This window comes from Rhipicephalus microplus, chromosome 7 (genome assembly GCF_043290135.1).
Source record: "Rhipicephalus microplus isolate Deutch F79 chromosome 7, USDA_Rmic, whole genome shotgun sequence".
Taxonomy (NCBI): domain Eukaryota; kingdom Metazoa; phylum Arthropoda; class Arachnida; order Ixodida; family Ixodidae; genus Rhipicephalus; species Rhipicephalus microplus.
Genome location: NC_134706.1, coordinates 6,730,900 through 6,746,728, shown reverse-complemented (window position 1 = coordinate 6,746,728; position 15,829 = coordinate 6,730,900). Strand labels below are relative to the sequence as shown.

General features: G+C 45.6%; 1 protein-coding gene across 2 annotated transcripts; it reads right to left on the bottom strand.

Moving 5' to 3' along the window:
• Positions 1-6,162: 6,162 nt before the first annotated feature.
• LOC142767252 (U-scoloptoxin(16)-Sm3a) lies at positions 6,163-14,831 on the bottom strand. 2 transcript variants are annotated; one of them, XM_075868545.1, is made up of 4 exons: positions 14,626-14,831; positions 11,286-11,402; positions 8,694-8,805; positions 6,163-6,836 (listed from the first exon to the last, which is right to left on the bottom strand). In XM_075868545.1, exons 2-4 carry the CDS (start codon positions 11,374-11,376, stop codon positions 6,689-6,691), a joined length of 351 nt encoding a protein of 116 aa, XP_075724660.1. In that variant the 5' UTR covers positions 11,377-11,402; positions 14,626-14,831; the 3' UTR covers positions 6,163-6,688. The 2 variants fall into 2 exon arrangements, with proteins under 2 accessions (XP_075724660.1, XP_075724659.1); XM_075868544.1 differs by having other exon boundaries at positions 11,286-11,431; positions 14,626-14,809.
• Between the last annotated feature and the right edge of the window lie 998 nt (positions 14,832-15,829).

Here is a 15,829-nt window from a genome sequence, read left to right as displayed (position 1 = left end):
CAAGTCTCTCCGATTCCTTTACTCAGTCGGGCGTGTCCCATAAAAAGCGCAAGAATAGGGCGCTGCACATTTTCTACAGTATAAGGGTGACCACGGATGTTGCATTGCATGAGACTTTCCACATTCACGAGATTCACATCGATATGCCTGGCACCAAAGGCAAGGCCGTTGTAGGGGGCATGTGAACGCTTCACTTTCATTTCTGCATCCACTGCAAAACTTGTTTTCTTCAAATTGATTAATATGGGGCCCGGGGGAGGACTGCGTTTTTTAGATGCGGAGCATCTTATACTCGCGCCTTGTAGTGCGCCGTCCGCACCGCTTCTCGAACATTCGACAGCTGACGCGCGCGCATGCGCCGTCGCGCCGTCACCCACTCTTCCACCATCTGTGCATCCCTTCCTCCTCTACACACCGCGCGCGCTTCACTCCTCCACCATCTGTGCACCCTTCCTCCTCTACACACCGCGTTCGACATCTACAATTCTCCTGATTCTCCACTGGACGCGCATGTGGCGTCGCGCTTCGAGAACATTCAACAGCTGACAGTGCATGCGCCGTCGTGCTGTATATATACTCAAGGTCGGCGCTCGCTCGCTCAGTTGCCGCTCGTCGGTTGGTTTGTACGGCGCGTCGACGTCCAAGGTCGCGGTGGAATGAATTCCAACGAATCCACAAACACAATGATCGACGTCCCTTCGACCAGCGCCGCCCTTTCGCATACGTGTGTACGTGTTCACTCATTTAACACCCCCTCCTACAACCACGTTAACCAATTTAGCCATCGACCCAAGTAAATCGCAATTTAACACCCCATTTCACAACCACGTTAACCAATTTAGCCATCGACCCAAGTAAGTTGCACTTTAACACCCCGTTAACCAATTATATGGTCCGCATCCTCCTCAGTGTTCCCCCGAGGGAAGCTGCGGGCAATTTTTTTTATGTAGACTACAATTGTGCATGTGCATGTATACGCATATGCATGTGTACGGGCCTCATATTGAATTGTGTAAGCAGTGGAGCGAGTCGACTTTGGCCAACCCTGACAGCGTCATGGCGACGTGGAAGAAAATGATTTATCATCTATACTGTGATCACTGAAACGATAGACCTGCTAGTATACGAGTGGTTTCGCTGGTGACTGACGGAACTGACCAAAGAAACGTCAATTTGGTTGTTCTGCGCATTCATTAATCTAGGAGATTGTCCAGTCAGTGGCAGACTTAAGTTGCTGTGACGCCACAGGCGCTTGCTTTGAACGTCTGCTTTGTGTCAAGTCAGCTTCAACAGAATCACCTTTGTGTCTACGTCAGTTCCCCATTTTTAGCCGGAAAACAGTTATGGAGTGGAAATAATGCCGAAGCCCTACTGCTCATTTATTTCGATCAGGCGCCACGATATTCTTAGATAGCAAGTGTTTAGGGCCGATACTTATGCACCCGAATCTGCAGTCATGTCGCACTGGCGTTCTGACATTATATCGGGTAAATTACGTTTCAAACACTGACCGCGTAGTTGCTGCTTCGAGTACGAGTGCCTGGGACGTGCGGATACTTGTAGCGGTTGTGAAACGCTGAAAGTTCATGCGAGAAATTGCTCGACATCTTGCGGCAGGCCCGTATCCAGTTGGGGGGGGGGGGGGGGGCTAACGGTCCCCCCTCCCCCGACATTGTAATAGAGGGGGTGCTTTACTGAGAAGTAATGAAAGTAAGTGAGAGAGAGAGAGAGAAAAAAAATAAGAGTAGAATAAAGGCAGGGAGGTTAACCAGGGCTGAGTCCGGTAGGCTACCGCGAACTGGAGAAGGGGGAAGGAAAGTTAAAGAGGAGGAGAGAAGGGTCACTGCTTGAGCCGACGCGTAACTGATTCGTCGTATGACATCACAAACGACGACTCAGACCAGTGTCCTTGAGAGAACGCAATAGTGTTTTCGTTGTCTTTTGGAATTGAGGTATAGGCAGCGCCATGGTCCCAATGTATACCTTTTCGACAGTGAAATCGCTTCTGTCCAGTTGATGTAAAACACTGCAGAGGTGAAGCCTCTTGTTTGCATGTGTCGGGAAGTGTTTCATAAAATAGTCCCCAGAAAGTACTCCCGACCCCTCCTCCAGAAAAAAAATATTCCTGGCTAGTGGCCTGTCTTGAGGAAGGCCCGATCTATAAGCCAGCTGGAGGCAGTCGACCGTCGATTAATGTTCGTTGTTTCATGTCATTCATTCGTGTTCGTTGACTCATGTCGAATTGTAAAGAGCCTCTTTAGACCAGTTGACCAAGGGGGGCTCGAGTTCAAGATAGTCCATGAAAGAGAGGCTACTTGACCTCTTGCAGAAATCCTGCGGAACCCCGCAGCAACAGGCTATAGAGGCAGCCAATTTTTTATTCAATCCTTGTTCATCTTCCTTCTGCGCAGCATGTTGCTGTTGCTGTCATTCGTGCGGGACAGTATTATGAACACGACTTTGCACACCACCGTTCTCTCTGAGAACGCAGCTGACCTCCAGCAAACGATTGCACTAGAACATCCCTATACTACTCCGCTAGCTGGTTCACTCGGTCAAGCACCGTATCTACCCGAGTCATACCACGTTGAAGTCTTGTAGGTGCGCTTGAATTTTTATTGTGGCTGTCTGCCAGGACCAAAACTCCTTGAAACAGAACCGCCTAGCCGACCAGCTGCTCAAGCAATGCGCCACACGAAAAGGGCATACGCCAGTCACGGTACTTCCTGGTCTAAGAGCAGGGGCGGCGCCAGGACGTTTTTACTGGGGGGGGGGGGGGGCAACCACGAAAAGTGAGTTCCTCCGGGGGGGGGGGGGGGGCAAGCTAGCTCTGCTCTCACTAGGTTTTCAATATATGCTTCCGGGCACTTGGGTGGGCATAGGGGGGGGGGGGGGCAGGCGAGAATTTTGGGGGGGGGGCTCCAGCCCACCCTTGCCCCCCCCCTGGCGCCGCCCCTGTCTAAGAGTGCGGAATTAAGAGTATACTTTTAAAATACAATTTGTCCCCAGCAAGGCAACTTTTCTTTTTACATTATTTGTAAAGGTTTCATCAAGTTCAATCTAAGTATAGCATCGCATCTCTAGCATATGGTTCAAGCGCGTTGAGAAACCGCGAAGAACCGCTGTGACGTTTCATGCAAGAACTTGCCGCTAAAGTATAGTCTTGAGACATTCGTTTCGTTGTCATGCAAGAGGGAATTCGTTTAAGCATCGAGTGCCCGTAATGTACACAGACAAAAAAAATATTGTGTGTTGATTTGCGTGGAGTACCTTTGAGCTGTGAATGCTTAATGTTGCGAACTCTTTTTTGATTGGAAGGTGCGCTTAAATATAGCATATATGCATGGCCTTCTGAAGGGAATCTTAGTGTTCCATTTCGTGTTGCTCCCGTCTGTACTGCGAAAATGGTGTTCGTATAGTTTAGCGCAACAATAAACAAAATGACGTTTTTTTTACCGTATCTGTTGTGAGGTGCCGCCTATTAGTGTATAAATATGAGTCTCAGTTATTCACTTCGTTGGAGGAGTATACACAAATCAACTTGATTAAATTTTGTGTTCTCTTGTTTTTTTTTTCAGTACAAGTGGACTCAAAAACAGAATCGCATGCTCGGCTGAAAAAGTGTCACACTTCTTTGCTGAGGACACCAACCTATATATTCTGGCAGGCTCGATATTGATTTTTGAGGCAAAATCCTTCGACGTCTTCATCATAAGCGCTAAATTGACCGTCGGCGTCGACCTTCGTCCCTCGGCGTCGGCGCCAAGAAGAGTGATGGAAGAAAAGCCATCTTCTGATGATGACGTAACCATATTACATAGACATGCCGTCAGAGGTCGCTAAAATTTGTGACGCCACCATTACGTCACAATGCCAACTAAAGTGACGTCATATGATGGCGTTATCACATTACATCATCGCTTGGTGAAAGATTGGCGGATCACGGAGGCAGTGCAAAACGAGGTGAAGTTCATAAAGGTACAATGCCTCCGATCACGGAGGCCATGCACAACCACGTTAGATGTACAAAGCTATCGGAGGGAGCCCGGGGAAAAGATCAATACATTGACCTGCAAGAAAGAAAAAACAAGACAGCCTTCGTCTTCGCGACGTCTTAGGCGAATTTATAACGGACCTTGGGTGTTCTTCTAGAGCATACATGCAACGTATAGTATTGGTGAAACTGACAAGATGGATTATTATTATTATTATTATTATTATTATTATTATTATTATTATTATTATTATTATTATTATTATGTTGTTGTTGTTGTTGTTGTTGTTGTTGTTGTTGTTGTTGTTGTTGTTGTTGTTGTTGTTGTTGTTGTTGTTGTTGTTGTTGTTGTTGTTGTAAGATATGCATGCGCAAATGCATACACATGAAAGAGGGAGAGCATAAAGTGTCTCAAAATTTTAGTAGAGCACGCTGACAACTGCCGCCTGTAGGGGCACAGGGTCTGACTGTTCTTGCGAGAGGGATGAAAAGATATGAGTATGGAAAGCACCCTGGTAACGCGGTTTAATTGTCCCATGACGGTGTTCGCTCTGAGTGAATCAACAAAGTCGATGTCGTTATCTCGCCAGAATGAACTTTCCTTCAACAACTACTTTTATGCGTGCTTCACTAGGTGGGCAAACGAAGGTATTAAAGGTTACCCCTCCCTTCCAAAAAACAAAGTATTGTGCTCTCTCCAACGACACTGGTCACGTGCCAATACCACGCCAATACCAACGCGGTCTCGACATCATCTCTTTCATTGTTCTGGCCAAGAAAGCGAAGTGCGCCTTTTTGGCGAACACGCGGATATATTGCAGTTGATGTCACTAAGACCCGTCGCATATAGGTGCAGCTGCTGAGCGAGTAGCAGCGGCTTTGACACGGTGTCTTCTGTTTCTTTGCTTTCCACAAAGACCACACGGCAACAGCTGCGCTAAAATGCACACGCCGAGGTAAGGTGTGACGCTGCATGCTCTTCACTTGCGTCGCAGGCTGCGCTGTGTGCGCAATGTCCTTTTTTTATTTCGGTATTACGTTACTTCATGAGAGGAGTCCATTACGTAACGCTTGATTCTTAGTACGTTTAGCCAGTCTTTGTGAAAACAGCTGCTACTGCTAGGCGGTTTGCCTTCTCGCGCAACCAATTTACGAGCTCGCTGTCTTCCTGTCTACCTTCGGAGTAACGTATACGTTTAGCTGAACGCGACCCTGTCGAGTCGAGCGGCTCGTGGAACCGAAACCGAGAGTGGGACAAACGCCAATGTCCATGCCTGGCTGAGTTGTCGCGCTGAACTGCGTTCCGTCAACTTCGCTTGCAAGAAGTGAGTCGACTAACCCGAATTGCCCGGTCAGGTGCGCGTAAACGTTGAACGCGGCCAGTATTCCATCCTGCTCTGTTTCTAGTACAGCGGGCTCTTTTCCTTGTTCTAACGCCTTCTTCACTAATCTCAGCCTTTTCGTGTCGATCATAGCAGTTCACATGAGCAAATCAAGAATGGCGTTTTGATATGCCAGGTAGTCGTTGTGCTCTCCAGACCTGCAATCTATGTGCCAGTGGATGACTCCGTTTGGGAGCCACTCTAGGAGGATGTGCCGCATCTTACGCGCAGAATGATGGCAGCAAGAAAGGTTTTACAAAGATCATCGTATAGCCTGTGCAAACGAAGTTTCCACAAACTCAACAACAGCGCCGCCTAAAGGAGCCACGTGATTCATTTGTAAACTATAGTTCGTCCCACTCTTACGAAGAAGAAAGCAATGAAGGGAACAAAAAAGTGACCATCTCGAGTTGAACAAGTTCTACGAGAGGAGTTCTTGCATGCTAGTAACTAGTCTAAAGGCTTTGTGCTTGTATGAAGCAACTAGACGAGGTCGTCTTAGCTAGCACTGTGGCTCGCTAAGAAAATCACTGAACACTGCATTTCAGAGTTCGTTGATGGGTTCCAAAAGCCGTCAAGGGATTCAAGATGTTCAAGACGGTTTGGGACCTTTGATGGAATTTTGTGCTAGTGCATACCTCAACATCACACAGAAGCGCATTTTGTAATTTTACCAGAAATAGCAGCCTCAGCAATCGATAAGAATGTCCACAAAATTTCCACCCATCCGGTTAAGATAAAATCTCGCACTGCTGCAAAGGTTGGTTTTAATGAAGTCGCAAATGGTGCCAGGTGAAACAAGAGGTTTTTTTCTGCAAGCTTTCTTAGTACAAAGACGCGAGGGGGTCCTTTCAGGACGATCGTTTCGAAAATAAGTTCGTAGTTAAACGTCGTTTCTCGTCGTTGTCCGTGCATAGTCATGCTTCTATGACCAGGATGTTCTCATGACTCTGGAACGAGAGGGGAATGATCATATACGTATGTGCCAGGGTGGCAGAGAAGGAGTCCTTTATGCTATCACCATGCCCTCTTACGGACAGTGGTTTGTTCGATGTTCCTTTTCGGGTAACAGAACCATTGAAACATTCTACTGGCGAACAATGACACGGACAGGATATAGTAAGAGACACACAACTCCGGACTTCAACTGACATTGTGTGTTTCTTCCCATCTCGTGCATGTCTTCGTACGCCAGCAGAATGTTTAATTGTATTCACCAGAACCAATCGTAGCCCAGCTGCCAACGCTTAGCGACAGAAGCTTTATGTGTGTCGTCTTTGATGTGGCCAGCGTCGTCGCGTTAGTGCCACGCTCAGCACGTGGTGAGGCTAGACAAGAGGGCGGTGATGTTGACTGGCTTCGAGTCTGTCCTCTTGCACACGGCGTGCCTGCAGCACTTGGGAAAGGTGCCCGTTCCGTTGACGAGCGTGCAGTTGGGCGGCGCCACGATCGGTCCGCACCTGCAGGTCACGTGGGTATGCGTACATGTGCTTTAGTGTACACACAAAGTACGGAGTCTGTTTGGACTGAATAATTATTTTTAAAAAAGATTTGTCGCTATCGATTGTACATTCATCATTAGACAAAAAGCATGACAGGGAGCATTCACGTAAAACGACTGGAAGGCAAAAAGCCATCTTTTAGGGGTGGAGCAACCTAGGTCGAGGCTTGTCCGTCCACGTCCCTGTCCGTCACGGGAAGATGCGTGGATGTCGGACATGCACAAAAACGGCTTAACAATACACTAACATTAATCATAATCGTGGCAGAATAATATAAACACTAGAAGGACAAACCCTTTATACTAGTCGGCGACTTCAACGTAGACACTACAGACCTTAGGACCTAGCTTTGTCATCGACGCTCAATGTGCGTCGTCATGGTGCTTAAAAAACCACTAATGTTGAAACGCATGTGTTTATGTGAATAATAAAAAATGTTTACAATAGACGAACAACAATCATAATTGTGACGAAACAATATAAAACACATATACAAGCACGAAGCCTTTAGACTAGTCGACAACTTCAACGTAGACATTACTGACGGTACTTAGCTTCGCCCACTTGTCATGATGCACTTCGTGGGGAGGCGTGGATCGTTTCTTCTCTTTTCTAAGTCTGTTGTATTATTAATGTGTCTAACAGAAAAAAAAAACTAGCCCTTAAATTTTCACTTCTTTCCTTCATTCATAGTGAGAGCCTCGTTCTGACAGACTTGATGCCTTGGGATAGCATGCGAGGTATTATTGGTCAGCTGCCAGCTCGCAACAGGATCATGTGCTACGCGACGTCCACAGGCAGAAAAAGGGTGTTCCACACTCGCCGCCATGGCGGACACTCCCACGTTTGAATGCACATATCAATCAATCAATCAATCAATCAATCAATCAATCAATTTATTTCCTTTAGATAAGGTGGAGTACAGGACTAAAAGCTCAAGAGCTTGTCGAGGTCCTGACCCCGTTCACAAGTTGACAAAGCAGCAGTTGACAAAGCAGCAGTTGACATATATACCCCGTAAAGTGGATGGGGAGAAGATCACCGCCGTAGACTCAGTTGGTAGAGCATCGGACGCGTTGTTTGAAGGTATATAGCAGGTTCGTTCCCTGCCCACAGCAAGTTATCTTTTCGACCACTTTTCTTTCTTCTCACTTTGATTACGTTGCCTGCTGATAACATCCCCCATACTTTCCTTAGCATTATTTTCTGTTAGTTATAATTCATAATGCTTTCGCTTGTCTTCATTTTTTTTTGGTGCTGCACATATTTGGTATATATCAAGACATCTTAGCTACTTAGCTACGGAGCAGAAACCTGGAGACTTACAAAGAGGGTTCAGCTTAAATTGAGGACGACGCAGCGAGCAATGGAAAGAAAAATGGTAGGTGTAACCTTAAAAGACAAGAAGAGAGCAGAGTGGATTAGGGGACAAACGGGGGTTAAGGATATCATAGTTGAAATCAAGAAGAGGAAATGGACATGGGCCGGGCATGTAGCGCGTAGACAGGATAACCGCTGGTCATTAAGGGTAGCTAACTGGATTCCCAGAGAAGGCAAGCGGGTTAGGAGGAGACAGAGGGTTAGGTGGTCTGACGAGATTAAGAAGTTTGCGGGTGTAAATTGGCAGCAGCAAGCACAGGACCGGGTTAACTGGCGGAACATGGGCGAGGCCTTTGTCCTGCAGTGGACGTAGTCAGGCTGATGATGATGATGAAGACATCTACAAGCTAGCCCACCAAAGCATCCTTCTTGAACTATGTTCTCTATGATCCAGAGATTGGTTCGTTGTGGCACTATAGAAGCATGTATACGTACCCGATGATTTCGACAGTCTTTGTCTTGGCGTCGCATGTGCGTGATTCGCACGGTGTCTCCGAACTGATCGTCTTGCCGTTCTCGATTTCGGTTCCGTTCAGCACGCACTTACCTGCGCAAGCCGAGAATAATTAAGCCTCTCAATCTGCATTTTGCATTTTCCTGTGCTGCCCTAGTCGTTTTTGTAAGGGGGCGTAGCTGTGAGGGATGATCCGGGACTAGCAGGATCTCCCAGAACAAAAGGCTCTGCGATCGCGAAAGACGTCAGAAGACCGTGTCGCGCATGCGCAGTGGCACAGAGGAAAACAACAACAAGAAACAAAACAAAACGCATTGCGGACTCCCAGTGAATTAAATGTTCAACTAATACAAACCATGTTCATTGACACCTGATTTCACGAGAGACATGAATTTTACGTCATGTATACGTGCGCATAGTACATGGGCGTTACAACGAAATTCATCAGTTCTCCGCCACCACGATTGATTGATATGTGGGATTTAACGTCCCAAAACCACCATATGATTATGAGAGACGCCGTTGTGGAGGGCTCCGGAAATTTCGACCACCTGGGGTTCTTTAACTTGCACCCGAATCTGAGCACACGGGCCTACAACATTTCCGCCTCCATCGGAAATGCAGCCGCCGCAGCCGGGATTTGAACCCGCGACCTGCGGGTCAGCAGCCGAGTACCTTAGCCACTAGACCACCGCGTCGGGGCACACCACGAATAAGTCAATACGAATTCTTTTTGCAAGAGTTGGTGTTTAGATTGCTTAGGTATGCTTGATTGTGGCTCAAAATACATTTAGTGAGAAGGGTAATAGTAAAGGTAAGGAAGTGAATCGTCGACCACCAACTGTTTATAGACACTCTCAGAAACTCACAGAAAAACAAAAGAGGGAGAGAAAACATATGCTTCACATGTATAGCTGCTTATACCTGCTTCACACGTAAATACGAATTCACCATGCCTTTCCACGTCGCACCTTCACTATATACGCATGCACGAAAGGTATATTTTTTCTGTGTATTTCTTTCTCGCAGTTTCACGAAATATAGTTGATTGTTGGTGCCGCTTCCTTCTCACTTTTGCCTCCCTTTTTTTCACGAAATGCATATCGCGCCACAGTCAAGCATACAAGCACCACGTATAAGTAGTATGTCATAATCACATGTTGTTATTTAAGTAACGTAATAATTAACTAATTTATCAGTTATGGGCGTGACTTACGATGTAAAAGACGTTTGTAGATACTGTGTCACCTTCTTGTCATCATTATTTTATCGCAGAATTAAAGACTTGAACGACATTTCCTATCAAAACGCTGTCAGCTACACCTCAACTGCCTTTGTGGATTGAAAAATATCAAGTGTTATTAACTATACTACTACTACTACTACTACTACTACTACTACTACTACTACTACTACTACTACTACTACTACTACTACTACTACTACTACTACTACTACTACTACTACTACTACTACTACAACCACCACCACCACCACCATATCAAGGCAAATTCTAGTCATGCATAACTGTTGATGGTACTATCATTACTGTCGAGGATTGATTCACTATCCAAGGGCCGACGGTAAAAAAAGAAAAGAAAAAGAAAAGCTATCGACAGCGCTATCGAAAGTGAATTAGACAGTACCATCAGTAGACTAATATCAATCGTGTGACCTCGACTGCAGCGTAAACTTGGCTCCCCGAGTACGTGGTGGAGCAGGAGGGGCCGGCTGAATGAAAAGACAGTCGATATGTCTGTATTGTTGTACTTAAATACTTGAACTGCCCCGCGGTAGCGGATCTGCGCGACTTCGCATTTATATTGCGACTTGTGATTTCAAAATAGAAATATCAAAAAACTAATTTTGTTATTTGTAAGGCATAACTGGTTGCTTTTGAATATGCATTTATTGATGGGCATATTCTGGCAGTTTCACGGCGGATACAATTTGCTTATTTCGGCGCGAAATGGCTCATAAATTAAACGAGCCGAGTATTGCTGACAGTAGGCCATCGCAATGAGGGGCGGATCTAATCATCTTAGGTGGGGGGGGGGGGGGGGGCTTAACCCTACTGCCACCAATTAGTGCTTGCAGTGATCCGGGCGCGCTCGTTGTTCCTAATCGATGATAAGAGGTGGAGGACATGCACTGAAAACACAGGCTTTGAGGGAGGGGGGGGGCGATCACTCTTACTGCCCCTCTCTGGATCCGCCACTGATCACAATTGTCTTGGCGATAACTCCGGCTATCTATACTGCATAATCATTTACAGCACTATGGATAGTGTTATTGTCAGTAATACTGCCGATGACGGCGAGTTCCTGCTGTGTCTCGTCTACCGAGACCAGCAGTGTTTGTAAGTAAATAAATAAAATAAATGATTGGTATACCGCCGATTGTACAACTGACAGTACCACGCCGATGGTTTATCTATAGTGGTACTGTCGATAGTTTTTTTTTTACATTGTAGATAGTATAGAAACTGTGAATGCTATCAGTAGTAAATAGTTTTGCATCCTTTATAGATACTTATTTATATAGTATGGTGTCAGCAAAAGAGGCGCGGTCACCATTTTTGATCTGAACATCGACGAGGCCCACAGATGCGTCGCACAGCAGCCACAGTACGCACATCAGGACCCCCGGAAAAACGGGCTTCATCTTCTATGAACGGTACTCCGTCAGTCCTGCCCGAAAGCACCAAAACCGTACACAGCTGTAACGACATTACAAGGCAGTCTGTATAAGTTATTTCAAGCTAGCGCAATCTAGTGGCGTGACAACTTTATATATAGGCCGATTTTGTTGAAAACTCGCGCACCGAGGCAACAACTTCTACTTGTTCTTAGAGACCTCTGTACTTCCCCTTTCCTTCATTAGGATATAGCATGCAGGCTAGAAATACCGGTCGATCATCATTGGCTAATGATTCTTCGTCGCTGGTTATTTATTTATTTTTTAGTTTATTTATTTACAAATCCTTCAGGCCCTTTTCGGGCCAAAGCAGGAGCGATAATCTTCGAAAATAAAAAAGGCACAAAACGCAAGAAAATGCTCGTTCTCAATACAGAATCGCGCAACAATGATGCAGGAAGCATGTGCTAATCAAAAGCACACTGCTGAAATTTCGCCATATCCCAGCTGAATATTCATCGACTTCGAGCTGATATCCTAGCGCAATGACCATTAGCTTATGGACACTGATAGGTTCTATATAGGGTGTCCCAATTATCACGCATTGCTATAAAAAAAACCACCTGGCCTGCGCGGAACGCGTAACACAGTCACTGCGAAAGCTGGAAGAGTGGCCTTTCAAACCCTTTTCTCCTTAACACTTTTTGGGTAACTGCTACAAGCACACTTTCTGGGTACCCACTACGCCATAAAGAATCATAATTGTTGTGTAGTAGGCCGGCATTCATACTGCAATCCTTCGCCATTCTTCGAAGAAGCGTGGCATCCACTACATAATTGCAAAGCAATTTTGTGCAATTTTTTGTATGCAGTAGTTGACGATGATGAAGAATTATGCCTAAAGTGGGTATGCGCCACGGTTATTAGGTGATCAAGAACAAGCCTTTGTAGTGGGTTTGAGCATTGGACGACCCACTCGTTACGCAATTCGCTTTGTGGGACTGTTCAATTTTCTGTTCTAAAACGCTTTATTACTCATATTAAAGCGATTCCTTTCCAGACATCCCGCTTATAAAAAAAAGAGGAACGGTGTTAAGTGTAGCAAATGTAGGGCATACTGTTCCCAGTATACGGTAGTAGCTACTAATTTTTTTCATGAATGACAATTGAAATAATTAGCCATATCTGTATTTGTAACTCGAAAAGTGCGCGCCTAATGATCAAATTAGTCAATGAGGCATACGTGCACGTGTTGAAACGGCATAGGCACCCGACAGTGGATCAGAGGGTGGGACGAAGCTCTTTGGGCCGCCTCAGCAGTGTAGGTACCCGCCGCCAGGGATACTAAGAAAATAGAACGCTCGCTTAACACAGTGACACGCTGAAGTGTCAGTGCCCTTTTTGGCACGTTTTCAAAGTACGCTCCCTGGGCGCTTACATCATCAGCCGTGACCCCCTTTCTCACAACTAAAAAAAAAAAAATGATATGCACGTGCATGTTCGGTTTCGCTGCGTCTGCTCGCTAGGCTGTGTGTTCTGGCGCTACCATCAGATCTCGTAAACTGCATTGCCGGGTGCCTATCTGTCTTGGCTACTTTCATTAACGTACTAAATTCGCGCTCATTCCCCCCCCCCCCCCCCCCTTAATGAAGAAAGCCCGCGAAATATGAAAATAACACGTGACTATACCGCTATGCACATTAGAGTGTATAAGCTACTCTATGCATCAGGAAGCAGCGCCCTCAAACAAGCTCACTTTGAGGTAGCCAGTATGACTGAAAGAAATGTAGAAAAAATAAATTCTGGTTCACGCTATCTGCCCGTCCGAAGAGATGCACCGCTTTGATCTTACGCAGTAAGGCTGTAATCAGAACAGTGCTCAGGACGTGTTATAAATGAGAACAGTTGGCCGTGAGATATCGGCAATGATGGTGATGCACAATCGAGCTGAAGAAATCCCTGCGGAATTGCGAAACATGTTTTTGGCGCTCGGTCCTTGCTAATGTGCGTAACTCTGTCTAACGGAAAGGGGGCAGAACGGTTGCTTAAAGTGAGTTGATTTGAAGGCGCTGCTTTCTTTGCGGTTGGGAGCGCATTCACGTGTTATTTTTCATATTTCGTGGGCTTTCTTGATTGATATATATATGTGGGGTTTAACGTCCCCAAACCACCATGTGTTCATGAGAGACGCCGTAGTGGAGGACTCCGGAAATTTCGACCACCTGGGGTTCTTTAGCGTGCACCCAAATCTGAGCACACGGGCCTACAACATTTCCGCCTCCATCGGAAATGCAGCGGCCGCAACCGGGATTCGATCCCGCGACCTGCGGCTCAGCAGCCGAGTACCTTAGCCACTAGACCACCACGGCGGGGCTTGGAGGGCTTTCTTCATTAACAGGAAAAAAAAAACGCGCACTTGATTAGTTCATTACGTAAAGATGCAGAGACAAATGTCGTTTCAACATGTGCACATCTGCCTCATTCACATTGTGATAGTTAGGTGAGTACTTCCCGAGATAAGCCCCGCCGTGGTGGTCCAGTGGCTAAGGTACTCGGCTGCTGAGCCGCAGGCCGCGGGTTCAAATCCCGGCTGCGGCGGCTGCATTTTGAATGGATGCGGGAATGTTGTACGCCCGTGTGCTCAGATTTGGGTGCACGTTAAAGAAACCCAGGTGGTCAAAATCTCCGGAGTCCTCCTCTACGGCGTCTCTCATAATCATATGGTGGTTTCGGTAACGTTAAACCACACATATCAATCAACTTCCTGAGTTATATATATGTATAATTATGACAAATTAATTAATTGTCATTAACAACAATTAGTAGTTGCTACAACAGTATACTGGTAACGATATTCACTAGGTCTGCTTCGCGTAATTTACTTCCTCTTTTTTTTTAAATCGCATGATCTGCGTGATATTTGGACACCCGATATTGTTCTAATAGGCTGTTAGTATATTCTAATAGCGTTTCAATCTGGTAGATTGTTTTAGTCTAGTAGGTATATTCATGTATTGTATAATAAATGAGTAACTGTGATTCTATTAGATTGTATTAGTCTACTAGATTTCTTAGACTGATAAATCTACTGGCACACACTCATGCAAAAATCCTTATACTAATGTACAAATAGACATGTACAATAAGTACCTTGACATTTACCATAGTGTTTTTATAGGGAAGCGTAGCTAAATTATCGAACCGGAAATATTTCGAAGTTTCGGTAATGCAGCGAGAAACAGGTGACGTTTCCTCTGCAGGGTACCACAGTCTTACCAGGGCTCCGGGCTTCGACCGTGGGCATCGGTAGACGCGCAGAACGAGCGAGGTGCGGAATTCCGACGCAGTGAGGCTCGCCGCCGTTCCTCGAGACGTTCCCTCGGCGGCGCAAAGTTAATTTGCCAACTTCCCTCGCCGGTCGTGTTTCACTCGTCGCGTGACTTGTGGGACGCCAGGGCGACTCTCGAACCTTGTTATAGCGACATCCTTTTGATGCGACAGCTGCGACGCGCATTTATATATATCATGGCAGCAGGAGTTCCTTCTCGGTGAGCGTTTCCGCGCTTTTCTTTTTTTTGGTGTTGTTATTTCAGGACCTAAACTGGCACGAAACCTTTTCCGATGTAAGGAAATCGCGAGGGGTTGTGTGAAGGGTATGCAATCAGTAACCTTGTTAGCTGTCGCTATTTGCAGTTGGCTAAATGACGAAGACAGACAGACGCATGGACGGACGGACGGACGGACAGACAGACAGACAGACAGACAGACAGACAGACAGACAGACAGACAGACAGACAGACAGACAGACAGACAGACAGACAGACAGACAAATATATAGATAGATAGATAGATAGATAGATAGATAGATAGATAGATAGATAGATAGATAGATAGATAGATAGATAGATAGATAGATAGATAGATAGATAGATAGATAGATAGATAGATAGATAGATAGATAGATAGATAGATAGATAGATAGATAGATAGATAGATAGACAGACAGACAGACAGACAGACAGACAGACCAACCTGCTTGGAGTGTACGTGAACGTGGCTCAATATATACAGTGAGAAAAAAGTTTTCTCGGGTCTGGGCGTACAGCAGAAAGACATGTAATAAATACAAATGCTGTAGTATAAAAGTGACAAAAAGGGAACGGTATTAGGTAATTAGGTTACAACTAATAAGGAAGTCTTACGACAGCGTATGCATGCAATAACACGTGGCTGTTTTTTATGTTAATTCTGTTCTAGCCCCTTTCACCTTGATTGAAGAGAACTGGCGTGAGAACGAACCAAAGTGTCCGATGTGATATGTTTCTTTTTGTTCGAATATTAGCATAACGACACTTAATTATTGGAGCCTCATTCGGAAAACAGACCAACTTCGGTGAAGGCTCTTCCAAGTAATCCTGTTGCAGTTTATAAACTCAGTTATTCTTATTTATTTATTTATTCATTTATTTATTTGAATAAT

Coding starts and splice junctions, on each gene's coding strand:
- LOC142767252 (XM_075868545.1), bottom strand. CDS start 11,376: ATGAAGCCCGTTTTTCCGGGGGTCCTGATGTGCGTACTGTGGCTGCTG. Junction 8,806..11,285: donor CGATGTTCAGATCAAAAATG/GTGACCGCGCCT, acceptor CGGCTTGCGCAG/GTAAGTGCGTGCTGAACGGA. Junction 6,837..8,693: donor AAGACTGTCGAAATCATCGG/GTACGTATACAT, acceptor CGTGACCTGCAG/GTGCGGACCGATCGTGGCGC.